The sequence below is a fragment of the Dipteris shenzhenensis genome, chromosome 25, assembly GCF_047967505.1.
Source record: "Dipteris shenzhenensis isolate YYH24624 ecotype China chromosome 25, Dip_SZ_1.0, whole genome shotgun sequence".
In the NCBI taxonomy this organism is placed as follows: Eukaryota; Viridiplantae; Streptophyta; class Polypodiopsida; order Gleicheniales; family Dipteridaceae; genus Dipteris; species Dipteris shenzhenensis.
This window is the reverse complement of record NC_141620.1, coordinates 38659468-38685248: the sequence shown is the minus strand read 5'-3', so window position 1 is coordinate 38685248 and position 25781 is coordinate 38659468. Positions and strand designations below refer to the sequence as shown.

At 44.6% G+C, this 25781-nt stretch overlaps 1 protein-coding gene across 1 annotated transcript in view; it reads left to right on the top strand.

Moving 5' to 3' along the window:
* Window positions 1-25781, top strand: part of EMB25 (DEAD/DEAH box helicase) — a 253561-nt gene that overhangs the window by 30458 nt on the left and 197322 nt on the right. Inside the window, exons 4-7 of the mRNA XM_087396283.1 lie at window positions 3418-3526; window positions 3736-3822; window positions 4056-4174; window positions 20492-20690. Coding sequence (XP_087252409.1) covers window positions 3418-3526; window positions 3736-3822; window positions 4056-4174; window positions 20492-20690 — 514 coding nt within the window. The remainder of the gene's footprint in view (window positions 1-3417; window positions 3527-3735; window positions 3823-4055; window positions 4175-20491; window positions 20691-25781) is intronic.

Sequence of the window (25781 nt, the reverse complement as noted above, 5' to 3'; positions counted from 1 at the left end):
CGTGGTTGAATTGTTAAGGGAAGACCTCCTTCACACTATGATAGAAAAAGGGAAGGGTGTGGATACTAGCAAGAGGGTTGTGGCACCAACCCAAGGTTCAAAGAGATATCAGCCTCAGAAGCTGAGGGGCCCATTCAAGCCCTTCAAAGGGAAGTCAAAGTTTACTCCATAACAAATTGAAACCTTATGAAAGGAGGGTAAGTGTTTCCATTGTGGAAAAGAAGGGCATATGGCCCCGAAAGGCGTGCGGGTCCAAGGGAGCAGAAAACGCTAAGAGCACCGCCAAAGCTTGTGGTGGGAGGAGTCCTAGATGTCCACAGAATCAGGAAACCGAAAACTTTGCCTCGCGTGGGGTAAAGTGAGGGATCGGAATGCTTTAATTCTTTTTGATCCAGGAGCTACCGATACTTTTATTTCAGACGATCTAGCTTTGAGGCTAGGAATTAAGACGGAAGAATTGGGATTATCTTTGGATGTAGAGCATGTTTTTGAAGGGGATCCAATCAAATTCACACCTTTGATTGGAAAGCTCAAAATTCATGTACAAGAGTATGTAGACCACAAAGACTTTTATGTTTCACTTCTCAAGCATTATGATGCTATTTTGGGTATGTCGTGGTTTTATAGAAAGGAAGTAGTCCTTAATTCTAAAGCAAGAACTCTTAGTTTTGTGCATCGAGATAAGTAACACAAGATTTTGGCCAAGGGAAAAGGTGAGACCCATTAAAGTTGTATCAAATATTTCCATTGCTATAAATAAGTAAAGTCTGCAATTTCTGCGCGTATGGTCTTTGTTAAAGAGAAAGAGGGTGAACCTCAAGTGGGAATAAGTCCTTTAGAAAAAGAAAAATTTCATTTTCTAGAATCTTTCAAAGATTGTTTTCAGATCCTCTATCAGGAGAGCTTCCTCCATTATGACCTGAAGATCATGTTAGAGAGCTCCTTCCAAGAAGTGAACCCCCTAATCGGCCGCCTTATTGTGTGAGTGCAGCTTAGATTGAAGAAATTATGGCTATGTTGTACTTAATACTTAGAACTATCATTCTGCATTATTTTTACATTATGCATTGGTGTGGATGCTCGTTTAGTAGCTCCACCCTCACAGCTTGACCAGGGTTTCACAGTCTCATAGACCCATCGGTCTTCTGAAGACTTTAATAAACTGCTTTAGAAAGAAAGCCCTATCAGGCCCAAAGGACTATCAGGCCCAGTTCCTCACGCTTTTGTTCACCCGTGCTCTTAGCTTTAGAAAGAAAGCCCTAGCTTTTTGCTAGGTCTAGTCTATAAAAGAAAGGCCTATGGCCTTGAGATTCATTCTGAATTGTACTTAGTTATATGCTCTTTCAAGAGCCAGTTGTACAAACATTATTCTATTGCAATAAAGACCTTCGGGGGGGACTAGCCCTTATTTATGGGCCCTAGTGCTGTGTTTTGCTCCTTACCCTTCTCTCCTAGCACTCTATCTTATTGGCGATTCAGTTACCACAGCTCCGGTACATATCTCAAGAAGTGTACAAAATTTCCAGCTCTAGGCATCCTTGCTTCGGGTGCCGCAATTTGCTTCAAAAGAGTCCCACATTGATTGCCACTGTCCCACGGTGCCGAAGTGAATTGTAAATTTTATTTGGTTTGGGTTACATCAGTGGGGATGTCATAGTAGCTAGTCCCCTGCTATGTGTGATGGAGTTTATGGTTTTCAACCTTATGAGTGACTATCATGAGATTGAAACTGCACTAGGTTGTGTTTTTACAAGGTGAGTTTGGGCATGTTCTTGGACTCATCTAGGTATATAGCTATACCCATGCGTGGATGGATATCAACTCGTATCTATCTATCTTTGTGTGGGTCTATGTAGCAGCTCCCGTCCCTTTTGCTGCTCCCGTTCTGTGACCAAGCCAACTAGGCCACCTTGTGGAGGCTTCAACTTGTAAAAGCAGCTACATTCCCTCCTTATATGCATTGGCAGTCTTCAGGCTCACCACGGGTTTGTCTTCAGCAGCACCCCTCTCCTAGCCTCCGTGGCTTTTGCAGCCAGGCAGCCATGAGGGCTTCAGCCCTCCCTACTTCCACAGCCAGCCATCTTCAGCCTCTTCATTAAGGGACAGCCATGTGTTGTATGTACACTCTTCATTGAGGATCAGTCACAGTTCTTAGTGATTGCCAAGGCCACAAGTAATAGAGTAGGAGTCAGCTTACTTTTTGCACCCTGTGAGTCATTTGGGAGCAAGACATAAAGGATTCTAGGAAGAGGGATGATTCATGAAAGGTGAGAGTCTGAAAAAATATGGCCTGCAGGTTTCTTCTACGTTTTCACAGATTGAGACATCTGTTGGCTGTATAATCCTCCACACTGGTTGTTGGAGCCAGCTCCAGGGTGTTAAAATTATTATTATAATTCAGCAGTGACCAATGTAATGTAATAAGTAGGTTAGGGGCACTTTTCCCTCCCCCCCTTCTAGCTCTCTCCCATTCTGTCTTCTGCTCTCTCATGCGTTCTTTGCTCTCTCCCGTTCTGTCCTCTGCTCCCATTCCATCCCTCCTCCCGTCCCTTTCTCTGCTCCTCGTCTCGTCCCACTCTACTCTCCGTCCCCTGGCTGGGTATATAGACCACCACTATGGTTGCTAGCTCCTGTTTCAGAATCTCTATAGGTGTGGTGCTACGAGATCTGGAAACGGGCGTTGTCCTTGTAGCTCGGCAACCTGTTCCTTTCTTGTTTTCATCGACAGCTCCTTGTGGAAGCTGTTTGTATGATCTTCTTCAAGCATTAAAAGAATTTACCTTTCTTTGGGAACAAAAAGAAAAAAGAAGAAGAGAAAGGCCTTTTTGGCCTTCCTAGATCTTTCTTTCTTTCTCTCTATATGTTGTTAGTACTATCTTTCGAGCTATTTACTCACGCTGCTGCATGAGTGCTACATGAGGATTGTAAGTTTTCTTGTGTGTGTCTCCCTCACGTAATCATTATAAGAGGTTGATAGATTGAGGAAGATACCATTACTCCTGCTGCCTGCATAATGTGCTGAGATGGACTTGCTGCTTCTCTTAGAATCCTCAAAGAACATTCTGCAATTTGAAAAATTGCATTTGGATGTTTTCCTTAAATCTTGGCCTTATCACTAGCACTAATTGTGCATCATGTTTGCAGATGCTTGTTTTGTTGTCTATCAGCTTTGATCACATTTTTTCGGGGCTATTTTTCCCAAAGACTATCCTGCAATTTATTTGTTCCAAATAGGCATCCTGCAAGAGAATGTGCACTATTGTTGATAGGATAGAGTTTGTGTTTGATTTTGTAACAATGTTATCACATTGTTGTTTGGATTCAATTTTGGATGATATATAAATAAATTGCAGTGTTGGAACACAAGAGGAAGGGTTGTTTGGATTCAATTTTGGATGATATATAAATAAATTGCAGTGTTGGAACACAAGAGGAAGGCGGTCAGTTTCAGGACGTAAGCGCCATTGTACTAGATGAAGTCCATTACCTCAGTGATATTTCGCGCGGCACTGTTTGGGAGGAAACGGTATGGAGTTTCTTATGTGAGTCCTGTAATATACTTTCGTGAGTTTTGAGCAAAAGGAATGCTTGAGACCTTGGAAACAGTGTGATGGAAATGACTAGCCTCTAAGGGTACCGGAATGAGTCTTAGAGCTATTTTTGGTTTCGACCTGCCTTGAGGTTGGAGGGATTCTAGTTATGTGCATAATACCAATGCTCATTTTGGGTTTGCAGGTCATTTACTGCCCCAAGGAGGTTCAACTTATTTGTCTTTCTGCAACAGTTGCAAATTCAGAGGAACTTGCAGGGTGGATTTCACAGGTGAAGTTTAGTTATGTGCATTTGTTGTCCTTCAACCCTATAGGTAGAATGTCTGGATTAACCCTATAGGTAGAATGTCTCGATTAAACAAATCTTCATTGGTCTGTTTTCCCCCAAGAGAGGTGAATGTATCAAATTGGATTCTCATGATATATTGTTGTCTACTCTCTTGATCATAATGCTACCTCAAGTTTCCATATTCATGACTGTTTTCATTCTATTTGTTGATTCAGGTGCATGGTTCCACGGAGTTGATTACATCAAGGCGACGACCCGTACCTTTGAGCTGGCACTTCTCAACTCGTTATGATCTATCGTCTCTTTTGAATGATGAAGGCACAGCAATGAACATGTTAGCTTCTTTCTGGATGAATTCTCAAATTCAAATAAATTTATGGACAGAAAAAAGACATTCATAAGGTTGTTCTGATTAAAATTTAAATAAGGGATCATCTTGAGTGCCTACATGTCGTGTAAGAAGGTAGTATAGCTTCTACTTGATGTCACATAGGCTTTTTTCTTTAGGTGAGCTTTGGATTGTTATAATATCCTATGTAAACGTGTTGAGAATTGCCATGGCAACATGGTAGAACTTCAGCCTGTTTTTGCCACGTGACAGGATGGTAGGTACCGGTGGCTACATCAGCAGGTTGGGTGACACATGGCAAAGTTGGCAGTGTCCAAAGCAGGTCGGGTCAATCTGTGGCATATGTAAGCTACAGTATGGGTTGGCCATTCAGCAGCCCTACCCCTATATAAACCTGCATTCTCCCTTCATTCTAGTATCCCCTAAGTCCCAGTGACTCCCTGGTGCAGTCCAAAGAGCATCCACCAGAGTAGCAAAGCCTACAATAGTAGATGACGCAGTACCTCCAGCAGCAGCATCAACAGAAGCAGTAGATGTGTCCATGCACAGCTCCAGGTAGCCCCACAGTAGCCCCGAAAGGCCAGACAGCTCTCATAGCAGCAGACATAGCAGCTCTTCAATAGCAGACGTCATAGCCACTACAGGATGCATCTTCCCCTGGGGACTGATCAGCTATAGCCTCTAGAGCATAGCCTCAGAGCCTCAATGTAGCCCTTCGTTGGGACATAATTGTACAAAGGAGTATTCAGGTCCCAATGATAGTAGGTACTAGGTAGCATAAATCATGATGTCCACAACTCTCTCTTAGCTACTTTCCTCTAGAGACCTCACATTTTGCCAAGCAGCTTGGGGAGGAGGGAGAGGCATCTCCATACTCTGCCTTATACTGGGATATCATGGACTGTTCGAGTCGTGGGGAAGTCCTCCTTGGTGACTTCAATGCCAGGACCATTGACCGCCAAGCATTGACAATTGATTTTCAGCATGACTCGGTTATGTTGTCTGACATTGACTTATCTAATGTAGGTATCTCCCAAGTGTCCACAGATCGATGATCCCTAGTTGTCTCATATGGGCATGCCTTCATTCATATGAGCAGGATGCATGATCTTATACAATCTTCTGGAGAGATGGCTCTCTTCCAGTGGTCTCACTTGTTTCTCACATGAGGGACCGATGGAGTTTACTATATCATGGGATCCCTTGCCTTCGTGTCACACGTGCACTAGTGCCAGGCACAGGTGGAAGTGACACCTCTTCCACATACATCATTTCCCATAATCAATTAGCAGCAAATCCACATGGTTTTGGGCAGCAGAAGACAACACAAATCAAACAATGCAGAGTTGACTTTTTAGTAAAAAAGTCAACTCATTGTCTTTTTGGTCAATGTTGACTTTTGATCAACTTGGTCAACTATCAGCATTGGCCAGACGACCAAGGTCAACAGTTGGCGTTGACCAAACAACCAGGGGCGACCGCCTTTGCTTCAACTGCCTGCATCCTTTGTCTCAGCCTTCTTGGCTTTCTGATCCCGTATAAACTTGAAGCACTTAGACTTCACATGTCCCTTCTTGCCACAGTAAAAGCATTCAATATCCTTTTTGCCGCGGGACTGACTGCGGGATTTGGACTTTCCAGCAGATCTCCCCTTCTGCTGAGTCCTGCCTCTTTCCTGTACCTGCAAAGCATTTGAAGACTTGCTGCCCGCATTATTCTTCCTGCTCATCTCCTCCATAAGGAGAGAGCTCTCCACATCAGCATACATAAGAGTGACATTTGAATTAGACAGGGTGGTCTTGAAAGTGTCCCAACTCTCAGGGAGGGTACACAACAAGAAAGTAGCCTTGAACTCCTCATCAAGGTTCAACCCCTGTGCAATCAGCTGTGTAAAGATGGCATTGAACTCACTCAAGTGTGAGGTCATAGCTGTACCTTCCTTCATGCGAAGATCAACCAGCTTCTTCAACCAATAAACCTTACTGGCTGAACTCTTTTGGGCATACAACTCTGCTAGCCTTTGCCATAGGCCATAAGAGGTCTTTTCAGCCTGAACATTGAACACAAGAGAATCACTGAGAGTAAGCATGATAGCAGCCCTAGCGGACAAATCAAGCTCCTCCCACTCATCATCTGACATCCCAGATGGCTTGACACCCTTCACCCTTATGGGCTTAGAAATCTTCTTTAGCAGAAGTACATTCAAACACTGTTCTGCCCATAATGCATAATTGTGGGTCCCTTCCAATTTCTTTATGTTTAGAATTGAAGATTCACTTCCCTCTGATGCCATATCAGATAAGGAAAGTACCTGACTCCCTGTAAGTCAAAAAATGACTAAATAAAATTCTGATTTCTTAGAAAAACCTGCTCTATCAAGAGCCAGGAAAAAATCTGCAGCAAAACAGAAAATTTTCCCTCCAGTTACTGTACCTTCTGACACACTGTACCGTGCTCAAATAGGCATAAAACAGTAACTTCAGAATGCTGCAGCTGTTCCACAAGTGCTTTATCAGTGCATCATCAGCTGACGAAGCACAAATTACTGCTGTCCTGGACACTTCTCCCACCTCAGATGAGGTATTGCACTGATTTTATATGCATAAACCACTTGTCATACACTGTTTTGTTCACTGAAAAGAGGCTCCAAACAGTTCAGCCTGTCACAAACCTGCAACAGAGAATGGGACAAATCCCAAGCAATCACCCTTCTGCCAAGGGGATAAAAGGCATCTGAAGGTCTCAAACAGTAACTCAAGTGCTCACAAGCAAAATCTGGGCAAAAGCCCCTTGATTTGACACCTGTACCAAGTGAAAAACACCTCAACACTGAGGTAGCATACAAAATACAGCGCTCTCCTGGTACTTTCACCTGACAATGTGATGCATACACGGCCCTGTGTACACAGTAACAACACAGATCCCAACGTACAAACACTGAAGAGGAAATCTTTTGAGCACTGTCAACGATGGACAGTTAGGGACCGAGTAAACTCGATGCGCCTTGGCCAAGCGTGGCTCAACTGAGATTTTTCAAGGTGTCGTACACAGAATGTGACCTGCAGAAATGTCACTGAATACACTGCGGAAACAAGACCAATGTGGGCACCCTGGCTCCACACTGCCTCAAGGCATACACTGCATAAACTTCCAGGCAAAAGCCCTTTGATATTGACACCCAAAAGCTGAGATTTGCACTCAGCAAAAGCATAAAAGCCCTTTACAAAATCAAGGCATTTGACCTTCCCGAAACAAGATAACTGTGCAACCACCACACACTGTGGTACTAGTCACCTCAAGCACGAGGGACACGAGGGTACTTGCTGTACCTTCAACACACAGTTGTGAGAACTGAACAACCGGGAATGTGGAGCAGAGTGCTCTCTCGTTTTCTTCTTCCAAAAAAAAAAAAGCCTGCTGTACCTGTTGTACCTGCTGTACCTGCTGTACCTGTTGTACGTGCGCAGGGTACAAATCCAAAGAAAAAAAAATCGATCTATTCCTCCCTGACGCAGCCTCCTCCCTGACGCAGTGACCGTACGGCGGCGTCCGTACAGTACGGCCGCCTGTACGGTGTCCGTACGGCGGTACGGACGGTCGTACCTGACCGTACGAGTTGTGCGGTGCGCAGCTAGCAGCAGCTAGCTGCTGCTCCGTACGCGAGCTGCCCCGTGCTGCCCCGCGATGCCTGCGCGCGTCGCTTGCGCGATGCCCTGCTGCTGCCCGCGCGCGCGGCCTGCGCGTTGCCCTGCTCTACCCGTGTGCTCTGCCTGCGCGCTGCCCAGCTCAATGCCGAGCTCGCTGCTGCCGCTGCTGAGGGCACGAGGCCCGAGGGGAGAGGGAGGGGTAGAAGGAGGGGTAGAGCGGAGTGGAGAGGGAGAGGTGAAGGCTCTGATACCAGTTGTGAGGGAAAGAGTGAGGGAGAGGAACAACGGGGAGAGAGTGAGAGAAGGGGAGACACAAAAGATGTGGGTGTGAAGTGTTGAGCCACACCACAAACTCATAGGTTTTATTAGGATTAGGTTTTCACCCTATGACTGTCTTAAGACAGTCATAGGTGTCATATCTTTAATAAAAGGGTGGCAATGTGCCTTTACCCCAACAACATGCACTGAGGTCCCTGATTGATTAATTTTGGGTATCTTCATACATGCTATGGGTTGAGACAGGACGGGCAGAGGGCATCCCTTGTGAGAGACAGATTTGTACAGTTGTACTTCATGTCATATGCATGAGATTGAGGTAGAGGATCACTTTTGCATGCAGATGCCACGTGTACCATGAGATGTGTGGAGGACATGATTTTCTTTTCAATAGTGGTGTTGGCCCACTTGGACTTCTTGGCACATTGTGGTTAGCGACGTGTGGTGACTTTTCTTCTTGAACCCCAGGGATATAGAGATTAGCTTATACGACTATGGAGGAGAGCACTAGAGGGATTGGCTCAACAAGACCACGTATTTTTCCTTTGATAACCGAGGACATGATGTAGATGCAAGCTCAACGAATCTCTTCGCTTGCCTGCTAGATGGCAGTGCCCTCCACACCTAGGTAGGAATAGGTGCACACACAAGTGAATTGCTGCAATGGAAATGCCAACAATAGCTAGGATGAAAGCATACAAATGAATGTGCAACAATTAAATTGCAAACACACAATGAAGCTCACATATAGCAAGCCCTCACATAGAGCTTCCCAGTGACTTCTCATAGAAGCAAGGGATTCAGCCCCATCCTATTTGGCACATTGACACAATGACACATTATACGTAATAAAAATGCTTCAAACACATGCACTAGATGGCATACTTGAATTTGGTTGGCTGCTCTAGAGTGAGATGGTGACTGCACGGCAAGGTGTCAAGAGATAGGCCATTGGAATGGTACCATATGGCATCCATTTGCTTCATCCATGATGGATGTATGTGGGGGCTTGCCATATCATGTGGCGCCTTAAAAATCTCTACCCTATCCATGACATAATATCATGGATGTCCTAACCTAGATTAAGGTCCACCTACCACTCTTTTTGACCTTTATTTAATCTTAACCCAAACTTAACGCCAAGATCACTTTTTTCAACAAAACTTCTAGAACTGAGGGATAATCAGGCCTAGGCAGCTTAGGAGGCCAGAGCTCTGAATAGAAGTTGCCCGAGAGGCCAAAGGAGAATGTGTTCAATCAGAGTCGAAAGCACAAGAAGCTATCCAAGGGGACAAGAAGAATGTCTGTGAGTTGTTAGACATATTTATATTTCCTAAGGCAGTGGCCAATGTTATGTAATAAGGGACTGGGGGCACTTATTCCCTTTATTAAGTTTTTAAACTCCTAACGTGAGCCAGAGGTTGATTTTGTGGGTGAGTTAGTCACCATACATCTTTTGACCCAATTAGCGTCCATCCTAGGGTTCTGTTTCTATGACTACCCTAGCTTTGTAATTCATTTTTGTGGTGTTGCAATTTCATTCTAGCTTGCTTCAGCTCCATTCTCTTGTGTTCTCTTGCTTCAAATTAGTCAGGAAGAACTTCAATTTCATCGCGGAAACTTGTAGCCACCAGGCTGTTTTCGAACTCAGCCAACCCTTGGAGCTCATCTAGAGGGGATGACTCCTCCTACAAGCATTTCGCCTGATTTTGGAGAACTTTTACTGAAATTCGGAGCTGTTCTAGTGCATTTCAAAGTGGTTTGCCATCTCTTGCAGCAATTTCGACCTGTTTCTCGGTTCTTGGTGTCTCCTTACAATTGGGCGACTTTGATTCTAGTGAAAAATTTGGAGCAGCAGTTGTTTCTCAGCTAGTTGCCACTCTTTTGGAGCTGTTTCGACCTATCTTTCAGCTCTTGGTGATCTAGACCTGCTTTTGGAAGGCATTTTTATGCCTTGTAGAGCCAAGCATTGGCTGATGCTTGAGAGAGAATTATGAGATTGCAGTACATATCGGACTTTTTAGGCAGATTTAGGAGCATCTTCAAGCCTAGTATTTGCTTTGGCAGTGATTTCTGTTCGTTGAGCAAGATGTTCACAGCACATGAACTTTGTTGAGATTTCTTTGCCTCTTTTTCTTTGCTCAAATGGCGTAGTCAAAATCCCAATGATGTCTTTAAGATTCTTGCCCAAGAGGATAGGTTGGATGGCATCAACTAGTCTCTTTGGGGTTTTATGGTGCATGGGACTATGTTATAGGTGATGAAGCTCATCCTGTTCAGATTGTGCTAGGCACTCCTCCACAAGGAGAGGGGGGGGGGGTCGTGGTGGTAGCGCTTGGGGAGGCAACAAGGACAACAACAAGCTGCTCGAGTTAGTCAAGCACAAGCACTTGCAGGTGTCACTCTTGAGCAAAAGAGATGGGATACTAGGAATGCCCAAGAGTTATCTTTGATCTCATTGATTGTAAAGAGATTCATTATCCCCTCGTATCCGGTCTTGTGAGAGTGCTAAAGCCGCCTAGGGTATTTTGGAGAAAATGTGTCAAGCTTGTAATGAGGCTAGAGTCTCATTTTTACGCAAAGCTCTTGATAGCTTGCACATGGATGATGGTGACATCAGAGATTCCTTATACAGATGTTGCCAAGGCTATTCAACTCCTAAATAGATTTAAGGCTTAGGAGAAAGGTAAGCAGTTGGGCATGAAAGAGATATTCATGGAATAGCAAGAGTATAAATTAGATAATTAGAACCTTGTCTAAGAAAATTAGTCTCTGAAGACTGAGTTGCAGTTTAAAGCTGAAAAGCACAAAGTAGCAGTCTAGGAAAGTGATAGTCAGAAGCATGATCTGGAATCGTTGGCTATAGAGCTTAAAGAAAATTTGTTAAAAGTCTTCGGAAGACCAAAGGGCCTATGAGACTAAAGAAACCTGATACAATGATCTATGGGATGGAGCCACTAGGTGGGCATCAACACCCATGATGAGTACAAAAAAGAAAAGCCCATAATCATGATCCCAACCATAAACATCACTAGAATGGCATCAAAAAGCTCTTCGAGACCATGACTATTATGTAACCCCTTACATCCTGATCCACATACCCCGATTCCAAACAAAATTTGCAGCCTTGGCAATAACTGACCGTATGGTGGTCATCAGGGATGGAGGAGCAAAAGTCTCCTCATAATCTATGCCTTTCTTTTGTGCATAGCCTTTGGCAACCAGCCGTGCCTTGTACCTATCAATGGACCCATCTGGCTTCCTTTTCACTTTGAAAACCCATTTGGTACCAATGGCATGTTTCCCTGGTGGCAAATCCACAACATCCCAAGTCTGATTTTTCTCAATGGATTGCAATTCATTGTGCATAGCATGCATTCAATGCACATTATCCTTTGCTTCTTCAAAAGAGTCAGGTTCTTCTTCATCAAGAAGAGTATCTGCATAAGTTGTCTCAATAGAAAGAGCCCCCCCTGCGTGCCTTACTGCACTATGAGTCTTGCCAGGCAAAGGTGCCTCAAGCCTACTCTCCCTGAGAGTATGTAGCAACCAATTCGAAATTGTTTTGGCTGCGTGTATCTCTTGAATCTCTTACCTGACAACTTCATCCACACCCTGGGAAGGTACAAAATCAGCATGTGGCTGAAAATTCTCATTTTCAGCATGAGCCTCAGGGGGGGAACCAAATGGTATAGGAAGTATCCCCTCAAAAACATCATCTGAAGACGCTGGAATTGTAAATTCAGCATGTGTATGTGCTGAATTCTGTGAAAAAATAACATCTCTACTCACAAAAATCTTGCGAGAAGTAGGATTGTAGAGACGATAGCCTTTGCTTTGTGCACTATACTTAACAAAAATACACTTAAGTGCCTTATCTGACAACTTATGTCCAAACTCCACAGGCACATGGGCATATGCAACACAACCAAAAACTCTGAAGTGATCCACTCAAGGCTATCTCCCATGCCATGCCTCATAGGGAGTGATTGTCTTCAAAGCCGTTGTGGGAGCCTGATTCAAAACATCATTGGCACACATAAGACCTTTGAGCCAAAACCTGTGTGGCAACTTCTTACTAGTAAGCATGCATCCATCCATGTCCATAAGAGTGCGATTTTTGCGCTCACCTTTGCCATTTTGCTGAGGTGTAAGCCTCAATGTAAGCTGATGCGTGATGCCTAAGCCTCATTGTAAGCTAATGCGTGATGCCTTTCTCCTTCAAAAATGACTCAAACTCATGAGATATATACTCCCCCCCCCTCTCTCTGTGCGAAGTGTCTGCACCTTGAGTTTGTCTCATTTCCAACCATAGCCACAAAGTGTTTGAAATACATAAATACTTCTGATTTTTTCTTAAGACCATAGACCCAAGTATAATTGGTGAAGTCATCTATGAATGTAACATAATAGAGATAACCACCAAAAGTAGGTGTCGTCATGGTACCGCAGACATCATTGTGTATGAGCTGTAATTTACGAGTAGCTCTTACTGCACGATCCTTCTTAAAAGGAAATCTATGCATCTTGCCAAGGGTGCAACCCTCACGTGCATGAGGAGGAGGTGACTCCAAAAGAGGCAATGCATCAACCATAGCATGCTTTTGGAGGGTCATCAAGCTGCCATAGCTTATGTGCCCATATCTGGCATGCCATAACTCCGCATTCTCTATCGCAGCAGTGGGAGTGCTCAGTGCTCATTGAAAGTGCAAGATCAGATCTTTTCTCATAAATGTCAAGCTGAAAAAGACCCCAATACAAAGTGCCAGACAACATCAAAGCATAGTCATTCTCTTTGTCTCGGACTGCACACTTAGCATCATAAAAAATGACCTGAAATCCTCCTCGATTGAGACAGGACACTGAAGGCAAATTCTTCTTTATGCCTGGCACATAAAGAACATCTGTAATTTTGAAATCTGTGCCATCCACGGATGTGAGTATGATGTCCCCCACTCCACACACTGAATAAGAATAATTATTTGCATATGTCATCTTCTTTTCAATAGGTGGTGCATGCAGAGATGCAAAAAGGCTGTTCTTAGAAGTGTTGTGCTTAGAAGCACCGCTATCAAAATACCAAGTGTTTAGTGTCTCATTGACACTGAAAGATCATGCATCCTTTGAAGGGTAATAACTGCAAATCAAGAAAGCATACGGGTCATCCTCAAGAGTGGCTGCAACATCTCCTCCATCATGTGCATTAGGAACTTATGCATGTGAGACAGCCATACCTGAATCCCTTTTCTTTTCTCTAGCTATGTGCTTCTTGCATTCACCAATGTAAATCCCTGGCTTCTTGCAGGAGTGACAAATGCCCTTCTTCTTAGGCTTATCCGCATCACCTTTAGCCTTATAAGAGGGCTGTCTTGAATCAGCTTTATGCTGATGTGTGGGCTGATTGGTATTTTTCTTTTGTTGTCCTTTTCACCAGCCGGTGTTGCCATATTTCTTCTTGTTTGCTCTTCCTGCAACAAAAGTCCTACCAACTCGTGAAAAAAGAGAGGATTGCTGTCCCCCCTCAATGACAAATTTAGCGAGGTGTGGAAACCAAGATAAGAATCAAGGAGAGAATTCAGAGTGGTGGTAATCATCTCCGAATCCGGAATAACCTCATCTATATTTAGCAATCGTTCCCTCAAATCCTGAAGTTTTGTGAGGTGAGCATTCATGGAATCTCCCTCATCCATATGCGTATGAGATAGCTCTCTCTTCAGGAAGGAAACTTTGGCATCATTTCTTGTTGCAAACATGCTCTGTAAAATCTCCCAAGCTGCATTCGAGGTCTTGCATTACCGAATGTGAGGAATAATGAACCTTTTGACAGAAAGAGAAATAACAGAAAGAGCTTGTGCATCTCTAGAATCCCACCTTTTCTATTCTGTTGTGGGAGCCACTGGAGTAGCAGCTGCTCCAATTACTTGTGCTGCATTTTGACCTCTACCTCTGCCTCCAGCTGTAGCAGTGACATGTGTAGCCATAGATTCTGGCCTTGCCTCATCTCCATTGACATAATCCCAGAGATGTTTGCCAACCAAGATGTTGCGAACCATAAAACTCGAGGAGTAGTAGTTGGTGCCATCCAACTTATAGTGTGAGGATTTCAAACACCTCAGTGGGGTTGTTCAGAGCCATTTTTGCCAAAAAACTCAAAAAAACGCAGCAAACTAGACGAGTAAAATCCCTTTCAGGGATGTAAAATGCACAACTAGAGTCTGCCAAAAAATTCTGTCAACAGTGACAATTGCTGTCACAGCCCATCAAAGGCTTGAAATGCACCACAATGCTCTGTAAATGCCCAAAAATCTGCAAAGAATATCTGCATAAAGTGGCAAAAGTCTGCAATTTGACTCACATTGAGTCCAAAACTGCTTGCAAATCTCCCAAATGATCTTTCATTTGCCAAATTGCATCCAAAATGTAAAAGCCCCAAATTTTTGCAAGAAATTGCACCTGAAAGAGGCAAATCAACTAAATGCCCCAAATGTCTGCAATTCTCTACAAAACATGCAAAAGCCCCAAATGTGCTCCCAGAATGTAGGCCAAACATTGGCTCTCTGCAAGAATGCTTGCTAAAAAACACCTTCCAAAGTCCACTTGCAGAGAAAAGTTGCTCGTTGTACGGACACCTTCACGTTGTATGGAAGTGACAGTACGGAAATGCCAGTATGGATTTCGTACAAGGTACAGATAGAAGGGTACGGATTCCGTATAATGTACGGTCTGCAAATTGTACGGATGAAGTGGCGTCTGTTGTACGACAACCTGTACGCGTGACCTGCGTTGATAGTGCATAATCCGTACAGTCGTATGGACTGTACGGTATAGATGCAGAACTGGTTGTATGGCGCGAGAACAATAGAAGTACAGACGACGTGTGGCGAGTAGGTACAGAATGCGTGCGGGAGCTATAGGTGTATGGACGGCGTCGTTGAGGCTGCAGATGTACGGCGCTCCAGCAACAGTACAGGGATCTGACGTGCAGGTATGGAATCCGTACGGGTGTACAGACGGCGTCAAATCTACACGGACGGGCAGGAGTTGGAGCTGAAGATCAAGCTTGCGGGCAATGGGAGTAGAAGCACGGGCAGGAACAACCTGCTCTAATACCAAATGTGAGAACAAGGGAGAGGAGAAAGTAGGAGTGAGAGAGCAAGAGTGAACTAAATAAGTGAATAGAAGAAGTGAAGTACAAGTGGGAGTGAGGGGTTTTGTCTAAGTGACAAAACCCTTATCCTATCCACTAACTGTAGTTAGGGATTGGACTGTGGTTAGGGGGAAAAACCTCAATGAGTGAAAAGTGCCCCTAACCTACTTATTACAATACATTGGCCACTGCCTAGAATATAATAATAATTCTAACGAGGGACTCATATGAAAGTCAAATGGTGTGGAATGTATGCGAAGGGGAGAGGATATGAGTGAATGTGGAAAGGAGGGGAAGGCATGAATTGAGACAATTATATGTATGACATCACTAGATTTAAAGACTCCTTGCAATTAATGGCACATTCAACACAAAATAGTATCTACTCAAGTAAACCATTGTGGCAGCCTATAAATCCTATTCCGAGATAACTATCTTTGGAGTATATATTATGAGTTATAGATACTAATGTGGTCCCTTATCTTGTTGCCTTTGAAGGATATCCTCCAATGTATCTCTTCAATTGACAACCTAACTATGGGTGTTTGGAAGGAGACAACATGAGCTTTGCTTGCTATGATGTGATGCAACTAAATTTTCTTTCGAGGAAACGTTGTGGCAGCTTATAAATCCAATTACGAGATAACCTTCTTTGACCCAAATATTTTAAGATATGGCAATAGTCTGTAGTTTGCCTTGGAGTCTTGTGAGATGGTGCTTTTTGAATGATAGCAGGTTTCTCCAAGGTAGCAAGGACGTGGTTCTAGGCTATTTTTGTCAAATGTTGCATGTTAAAAGGATGGGCTTCTCTAAGTAGCAAGGACGAGATATTCAAGTCTCAAGATTTAAAATGGGAGATGAATCTAAAGGTGTTTTTGTTAAAATCAATTGGCAATATTGATATTGTTTACCTTGTACGTGTAGGCCATCTTCTCCCAATTCTAGTGATGCCCTATGGGCCATGGTATGTGCCTTGTAGGCATAGGTATGGGCACTTATTTTATTTTGTGCCTTTTATGCCACATAGGACAATTAGTCCTATGTGACACCTAGGACACTTAGTTCTAGGGTCTAGGTACAAGTACTATGTACTTCTCTTTTCTATTACACTAGTTGACGTGACGGCTGCTATCATCGACTCATTGAACCTTGCACTCTCTCTCTTTCGTCTCACGATCCTACAATGGTATCAGAGCCACGTTTGACTCGTCTCTTGCTCTTGGACTTGCACCAGCTCCTCTCAGCCTACATGCTCCTCCATCTGTACAGTCCGTACGACTGTACGGACGCTTGTACACACAGCCCGCACAAACAATGTACCTACGTCGTACTTTCGTACATGCGTTTTGTACTTCGTCGTATTGCATTTCGTACTTGTGCCACCATACAGACGTACACTCAGCTCCGTACTCGAGCCAGCGTACAATGTACCTGCATCAATACATCCGTACATTGTACTTGCATCTGTCCATTGTACAAGATCCGTACGATTGTACGCACACCGTACACTGGACTTGCTCCGTACATCGTACAACTGCACCGTACATGTTCTGTACAGAACAGTTGTCCGTATAGCTCGTACTTGTCCCGAGAGTTCCGTACAGTTTTGGCACGTGTAAAGTCTTTTGTAGGACACTGGCAAATTTGGGGCTTTCAATACCTTTCATCTCCTCTAGTTGCAAATTCTTGCAAGAACACTAGAGATTCGGGATTTGGTCTGCAATTTCTTTTTGATTGCAGTACATTGAGTCACTTTTGCAGGACATTGAGTCACATTTGGGTCAAATTTGCATTTGCCCCCTTTGATTTGGGGTAGAAATTTGCAGAATATTTATTTGCAGATATTTGCTGTCATTTTTGGACAGCCAGCTCTTTGTAGTGATAGCCTTGAGGCTTTTGGGTTTTCAGGTCTTTTTCAGGGTATCACATTTGCAATGGCTGGGAACAATCAAGATCTATTTGGCATTCTTCGTGAAGATGATAAGTTGGATGGCACCAACTATCCGATGTGGTCTTATCTCATGAAACATACTCTTGTTGCAAAGCATTTGTGGAATATTGTTTCTGGGGTTGATCTGAGGCCAGTCAATGCCACAGTGGTTGCCTCTACTGCTGGTCCCTCTGCAAGGGGTACTCCTCCTGATGCCTTATCTTCTAGCACTCCTACTGCTGCTCCCCCAACTCAAAAACAATCAAGATGGGATGCAAGAGATGCAAATGCACATTCCTGTATTGCTTTATCATGCAAGAGAATCATTATTCCACACATCCGGTCTTGCAGGACAGCAAAGGATGCTTGGACAAATTGGCTTCTCTTTATCAGATTCGCAATGAGGCACGTGTTGCATTTTTAAGAAGACAGTTCAGGAAGTGAGTATGAATGCAGGTGATTCCATGGATGCATACTTGACAAAGGTCAAGGACCTCATGGAACAACTTGCCAATATTGATGAGGTGGTGCTAAATTCTCAGCTTGTCAGTACCACATTGAATGGATTGCCAGATACGTATCAAGGGTTTGCTACAACCCTTTGGTTAGTGGCCATGGGTAATCTAGACCACTACTCTTTTGATCAGCTAGTTACTTTGCTTTTGCATGAAGAGCAAAGTTGTGCTAATAGACAAGCCATTATTCTTGATCATGCATTTGCTTCACAGCAAACAGGAAGAGGCAAAGCTTCCAAGCCTATGGGGAAGCCTAAGTGTGTACATAGTAGTGGCAATTCCTCCAATGCATCTAAAAGTACAGCAGATAAGTCAAAGAAGAAAAGATGCAACTATTGTCGCAAGCTTGGACATGACATTCCAGAATGCAGAAAGCGCATTGCTTCGGAGAAAAAGAAAGTAGGATTGACAGTTAATGCCTTACATGCAATTGAATCCCACGAGCCAGCAGATGCTTCACATGGACATGCTCTCCAGGATGATTGGGCATGGGCTGTCCATTGTTCATTTGATCCCTCCAAAGTTGATGCACTCTTTACTGCTAATGATGCTCAGTCTTGGTATTTTGATAGTGGTGCTTCCAAGCACGTCACATCTTGTAGACAGTTGTTTCATTCTTTAGCTGATGCACCTCGAGCGGGGACTGTCACATGTGCTAATAATGCTCCCTATGCTGTAAAAGGAATTGGAGATGTGCAGCTCACATCCATTTCAAGCCATCCAGTCACTTTAACAAATGTTCTCTTTGTGCCTGGAATTGAAGTCAACTTGATTTCAATTTCAGCAATTGCCACTTCAGGTTTCAGAGTGATTTTTGATGGCTGTAGATGCCTAGTGTATGATCTTCGTGATGACAGTGCCCTAGTTCTCACTGGCACTTTGAAAAAGGGGCCTTATCACCTTGATGACCACTCAGCTGCACTCTCTATTGAAGCATTTGCTATTTCAGATTCAGAGCTTGCTGAAACTCATCTTTGGCATGAGAGAATGGGTCATCTCAATTATAGAGCTCTTGCAAAGCTACATTCACAGCAGATGGCAAACGATGTACCTCAAACTCACACAGTTTCCAAACATGTGTGTGAGGGTTGTCTTTTGGGTAAGATGCATCGATTTCCTTTTCACAAGAATTGTCCAAAACTCTCACAAAGGAAATTGCAGCTAGTGCACAGTGATGTCTGTGGCCCATTGAGGACAAATGCCATTGGGGGCTACAAATATTTCATGACTCTCATTGATGATTTCACAAGATATTGCTGGGTATATCCTTTAAAAGCCAAATCTGAAGTGTTCTCATGCTTTCATGTTCGTGGGAGTGGATCTGATTTTTTAGTGCTGATTTTATATGTGGATGATATGCTCATCACGGGCCCAGATACTCAGCATATTGCAGCTTTCAAGACCGATTTGCAGCAGATTTTTGAAATGTCAGACATGGGACAGCTCCACTATTATTTGGGCATTCAGTTTGCTCCTATTGAGGGGGGTATCATGATGTCACAGTCCAAGTATATTGGACAGCTCCTTGATCGTTTTCACTTCAGTGGACCCTGGCTTCAAATTCTCAGCTCATGATGGGAGCCCACCATGTGATATCACTCTTTACTAGCAGGCTGTTGGATGCCTCATTTATTTATGTCACACCAGACCTGACTTACAGTATGCAGTATCTCAGCTCAACAGATTCATGCACATCCCCAGCTCACAGCATTGGCAAGCAGTGAAGTGAGTTTTCAGATATCTCAAAGGCACTCAGAATTTAGCCCTCTGCTATGGTGATCAGGCCTCACTTACCATGCATGCTTACAGAGATAGTGACTGGGTAGGATGTTCCGACACCAGAGTGTCACATATTGGCAATTGTTTTTTGCTTGGCAATTCATGTATCTCTCGGCTTAGCAAGAAGCAACCAACAGTTGCCACATCTAGCTGTGAGGCTGAGTACAGGGCAGCTTTCACCGCTACAGTAAAGTGTGTTTGGCTCGACAGTTACTTACAGATCTTGGTATTCGCCAGACATCCTCCACTATGGTCTACACTGATAGCCAGAGTGCCTTGGCCATTGCGCGTAACGGAGTGTTTCATGCGCGTACCAAGCACATTGAAGTTCATTATCAATTTTTGAGAGCGGTTGTCAGCAGGAGACATAGAGTTGTCCTATCTTCCCATAGAGGACCAACATAGCAAATCTGTTTACAAAGGCACTTCCTCGTCCCAAGTTCAAAGTCGTCCGCCAGGCTTTATACTTGTTCCCCTTTGTTACGTGATCTGACATACCTGGTACATTCATAGGTGGCTATATTCTTTTTGATGAACATGTGCCACCATGATCAGAAAATACCAGGTATTCTGAGACGTTTCTAGAATACTTCAGCCCATACCATGGAGGGGGGTTTGTAGGCCATCTTCTCCCAATTCTAGTGATGCCCTATGGGCCCTGGTATGTGCCTTGTAGGCATAGGTATAGACACTTAGTTTATTTTGTGCCTTTTATGCCACATAGGACACTTAGTCCTATGTGACACCCAGGACACTTAGTCCGAGGGTCTAGGTACAAGTACTATGTACTTCTCTTTTCTATTACACTAGTTGACGTGACGGTTGCTATCATCGACTCATTGAACCTTGCACTCTCTCTCTTTCATCTCACAATCCTACAGTACGATTGGAGAACATTTAAAGTTGTTGCAGTGTTTAGAATCTCTGTTGGTTATGGACTTAGTGATACAAGTAGTAACAAGAGTGTTTTAAGCCTGATCACGACTTGACATTGTATTTGGTGTACAGGAGTCTCTCCTTGACAGGCTTCCATGAAGATACCGTTGGAGATGGGATGAGTGAGAATGGGAAGCTCAGAAACTCCAAAGGTAACATTTCAGCATTTCAAAATAGAGGTGATCACAAAGGCTGGCGGAAGAAAAATCGTCGAAAGGAAGAGCCTCCAACAGTTTCGGATGAGGAAATACAGTTTCTACGGCGCAAACAGGTGAGCTTGCACATTTAGGTGGACCATATTGAAGGTAGATCTAATGTGTTAGTTGTGCCTTCCTTTCGATTGATATTTTGGTCCTTATAATTCTACTAGTGATCTGTTCAAAACACTATTTGAATTTTATTTATTTATTTTTCCGAAGAAAAGTACGAATAAAAACCGTAGAGCAAACTCAATTGTGGGAGTACATCATGTCAAGCTCTCCAAATATGCCATGCTGTAATACTAGCCAGAATCTCCCAAGATGTGTTTACAGAGTCGTAGGGAGCTCTAAATGGAGTAAACGGAACATCCCGGAGGGAGCATGACTCCACAAGGTGTCATCGAACAAAGAAAGCTGTGTCCGTGTCATGTCCCTCGAAGAAAGCCTTTGGACGAGTGAGTGACAACCAAGCAACTGATCCCGTGGTCATGAAGAAGGGTGCTCTATGAAAAATGCAAAGTATCCTAGCAACACCCTTCCAGATCGTCCTTGTTTGAGTGCACTCTCAAAGGCAGTGCTGCACTGACTCAACTGCTGAGTGGAATTGAGGACATGTAGGGTCAGCCTCGAACCTGGATCTCCACAGGTTCACTGCAATCCCTCCATGAATAGTAAGCCAGATGAATAACGTGATTTTCCTATTCCTAAGGAATTTCCAAAGTCTCCTCCAAAAGTTTTTCTACATCTGTGTAGAAATCTGAAAAGTACTCCAATGAGGAGCTCTAGAGGGCCTCCAACCTCTACAACTGAGCTGGAATCTCCTGGCATTTCTGACTGTGTAACGAAAGAAGGGGATGCTCTTCTCTCGGTGCCCTGCATCTATCCACTTCCATTCCCCTAGATCCCACTGCAAGGATCTAATAGGGGAACCTCCATACAACCAAAGCCTCCAAGATCCAAGAGCCAAGAGAATGGGGTCTGGATCAAGATACCACTGTGAGTCTCTACTCATCTCCATGTATTCTGCAATCCTGACAGGCTGAAAAGGAGCCTCCAAGAGAATGTCCTCTGAAGATCTGTGGAGCCTGCCTCTTGCATGAACCTGAAAGACAAGGATATCCTCATGTGCATCCCGCAAGGCTATAACTTGTAGAGGGATACCTGTCCTCGTAAAAGTCCCCAACCAGGTGGACTCCGAAACAGGCAAATGGTATGTATCCATCCACTCCACTGGTATGGCTGCATCTTGGCTGCACTTCCTCTGAGATGACTAACTGAACGAACTCTCTGATCCTCTGGAAGCATCTTGAAAGCTTTCCAAGCACCCACCGTGGATGCAGGGCCCAACTCCCATCTAGACCACTGCATGTAGTGTGACATGCCCAGTGATATGCCATGCTTAACTAGTATGCAATCATTCCACATGACGGGATGCCTGTCAATTTCTTCAAGAGAGGAGGGTGGAACTCTCCGAAGAGTACTTCTGAAGCTGTCCCAAGCTTTCAGAATGGCAGCCATGAGAGGGGAGGTAGGAGATCTGAGACGGGCTGACGTAAAGATTCATCTAGGGCTGTCCATCCAATCTCCTCTCTGAGAAGGTGTGCATGTTTGTATACTGCGTAAGAAAAAATCCTTCCATGGCTCCTGACTAGGCATTGAACCTGTGACCACCATCTTGCAGAGCAAGGTTCTACACTGCAAGTATGGATAATATTGAGAACCCCTTCCTCAATGGGTAGAATAAGAGTCTCCCAAGCCACCCTGCCTATCACATCTGAAGTGCCGTCTAATCCACTTCACAAAAAATTCCTAATAGGTCTCTTGAGCTGAGTGATACTGCTTGTAGATTGGCACCAACAAGAGCAAACAAACCAGGCTGTAGCTAACAGTATTTGGTTTACAACCACCACTCTGGATGCAAGGTCAAGTTTGCCGAACTCCAAAATAGGAGTTTCCTCCTGATGCTCTTTAACACGGGAGCGAACTGCTGTGCTGGAGAAATGCCCACCCCAACCTAGCATCCAAGATACCTGACGGAGACACCCCTCTGAATCCAAGTAAAGCCAATATCAGCACCCCAATCTGGAGTGTCCTCATCACTAATCTAGAAACCATTGGATTTGTTCCAGTTAATGTGAGTCCCTTTTGCAATGCAAAACAAATCCATGATAGATCGATTAATCACAGCAAGTACATAGCCTCTTTTATAGGCTGGGCAAGCCTTACAGACACCTCATAGATGAGGTCACACACGAGAATCTAGATCCTATAATCTAGGTGAGGAATCACATCTACCACATGAGGTGGCACAAGTGACCTCAAGACTCTTCACACTCACATAATTGTAGGACACTCCTAGGACTCTAGGACCACACACACTAGGACTACACACACTAGGACCACACACACTAGGACTCCGATTCCAACATAGGGCTGGTCCCGAAGGTCCTGGGCGAGAAGGGGGGCTCCGGTAGCGCGTGTAGAAGTAGGACGAGAAGGCGGAATAAACCATTTGGGCCTTTTCTTCTTTCTTGGGCAATCTCTCGCGAAGTGCCCAGGGGTCTTGCAAATCCTACACTTATCCTGTCTCCCAGCAACCTGGACTCTTTGTTGAAAAAAGGAACCATTTGGTCGCTGAAGCATAATTTGATCATCTGTAATATCAGGGTCAGAGACGATGACCCTGACTTGTGGCACCCCTCCAATCTGACAGCCTCTGTGGCTAAAGAGGGCATGCCAGGGAGGGGGGGGGGATCTCCGTGACCAACTAAAAAGTGGCTCCTTTGGATGGTAAGAGTCGATGGTAAACCTGAGGAAGGCCGGGGAATCTGATGAAAATTGAGGTAACCTTGCTATCTTCCTCTACCGGATCAAAACCCAAAGTGAAGGGTGTCAAAAAGATCCTCCTGGATCTCAATGCCAAAGGACTAGCCCTGAGTACTAAACCTGTTGACTATGGAGAATCAAAGACCACGTGGAAGAACCCTCGTCCAAGCAGATGAACGTTGGTGAGGTGCCTTGCGAGGTCTTCAGGTATAGCCGAAAGCATCCAATCCCTAGCCTGTAGCTTGGAGGGGTGGGAACCATGGATGCGAGCAAAGAGTGAGGTGGCATACTTATCTTCTGAATCTGTCTTGAGCTGCTGAAGCTCATCTTTGGATTTTTGCGGCTGGTGGAAGCAGTCGAGGATTGGCTGAATGGGAACCCATTCGTCAATCAAGGTGGAATGGTCGACGCAAACATGAAGATGCTTTGTCCGTCCGAAAACCTGCCGCCAGAAAGAGCAATTCTCTCTCTTTATTCTAGAAGGGGCTGAAGAGGGGGGGGGGGGGTTAGGCAAGGGAGGGGCAGGGTAGCGAAGGAGGGGAGGGGGAGGGAAGGAGGGGGTGTTGAGGCCGGGGGAGGGGCTGAGAAAGGGGTAGAGGAAGGGAGGGAGAGGCAGAAGGTAGGGGCGGGGGAGGGGAAGGTATGCGGGGTAGGGGGAGTGGGCGGTAGGAGGAGCAGGGGGTTAGGAAGGAGGGGCAGTGAGGGGGTAGGGAGAGGAGGAGAGAGGGCAGAGGGGGTAGGGAGGGAGGGGCGGGTAGGGGGAGCAGGGGTTAAGGAGGGAGGGGCAGCGGGGGGTAGGGAGAGGCGGGGAAAGGCAGCGGGGGTAGGGAGAGGCGGGGAAAGGCAGCAGGGGGGTAGGGAGAGGGCGGGGGTAGGGAGGGAGAGGTAGCAGGGGCAGGCAGGGAGGATAGGGGAAGGAGGGAGGGAGAGGAGCAAGGAGAGGGAAGCAGGAGAGGGACGGAGGGGAGCGGGGGGAGGGCAGCGGGGGAGGGAGGGAAGGGAGCGGGAGAGGCAGCGGGTGAGGGACCAGCAGCCCGGAAGGAGGGGCTGGCAGGGAGAGGAGGGAGGGGAGGGAGGGGAGAGGGGTGCAGGACGGAGCGCAGCAGGGAGCAGCAGGACAGGGAGCTCAGCAGCTCTGACGAAGGTCATTTGAATTGTAGAGACAAGGGGGTCTTGAAAATGAGAGAAATTTGTCCTTTTTAAATGATTCCATGCCTAAGTTTTTTCTAAAAACTAGTAGAAAATTTTCAAGCCCGGTAAAAGATTTGCTTACCTAGTGTAACCTAACCTAACCTAAGCCAGCCTAGCCTAGCCTAGCCTAGCCTGACCTGACCTGACCTAACGTAGCCTAGCCTAACCTAACCTAGTTTGAACTAACCTAAGATAAACTAACATAACCTAAGCTAAGTTAACCTAGCCTAGCCTAACCTAACATAACCTGATCTAACCTAGTTTAAACTAATCTCTCTGCGCAGCCCTCCATCTCTCCCTCTCCCATTCCCCATTGCTAGGATCTCCTCTAATTATAGGGCTTGCTAGTAGCTACAAAGAATCCAAGAGATGCATTATTGGCTTTCATGGGTTTTTGGCATAAGTTAAAAGATAATAGAGCAAAACCAAAGACATAGGATTAAATTTTTGATAACCAAATCAGACGCCAAATAGGGCCAAGGCATGCATGGTGGGGTTGACATAGATCAAAATATAGTAGAGCAAGCTAAATACCGAAGGTCCAAAAATAGACCCCACTAATAAATCTCAAGAATTATTGATTTTACCACTCAAAAAATGAATGCTTTAAGAATGTCAGCCACATATGTAACACCCTCTTAGCGTCTGTAACAGCATCACTGTTTAGTTACCAGGTTTGGTCAGACTGGAAAATCTTTGTTTGAGACTGTTTGTTAACCTTCAGATGTGTCATTCTAATGGTTGTTTGCATTTTCTTTGTTTTCAAAAGTGTTTGAATGGGTTATTTTTAGGAGTTAAATGAAGTGCAATGATGCTGCTTTGTAGTTTGGTGTATTTTAAAACTGATGTTCTCCATTGCCTTCTGTGTTGTTGATGATGTTGGACTGATGGGTTTTATAGTTCTACCAAGCTTGCATTTAGGAGCTGTGCATCTAGTCAAACCAGTCACATTTGTTCCTTACGAAAAGAAAATTTATCCACTCATTCTATCTCAGATTGAGAATAAGTGTTCCAGCTTCTATAGTGATATCATTTTTCTATTGTTCATGGTGGGTAAACTATCAGCTACTTTGCTGAGCTGTTCAGAGCTCTTTTCTTGGAAGAGTCATAAGTGAGATCACCCTATGTTCACAAGTAGTACCGAG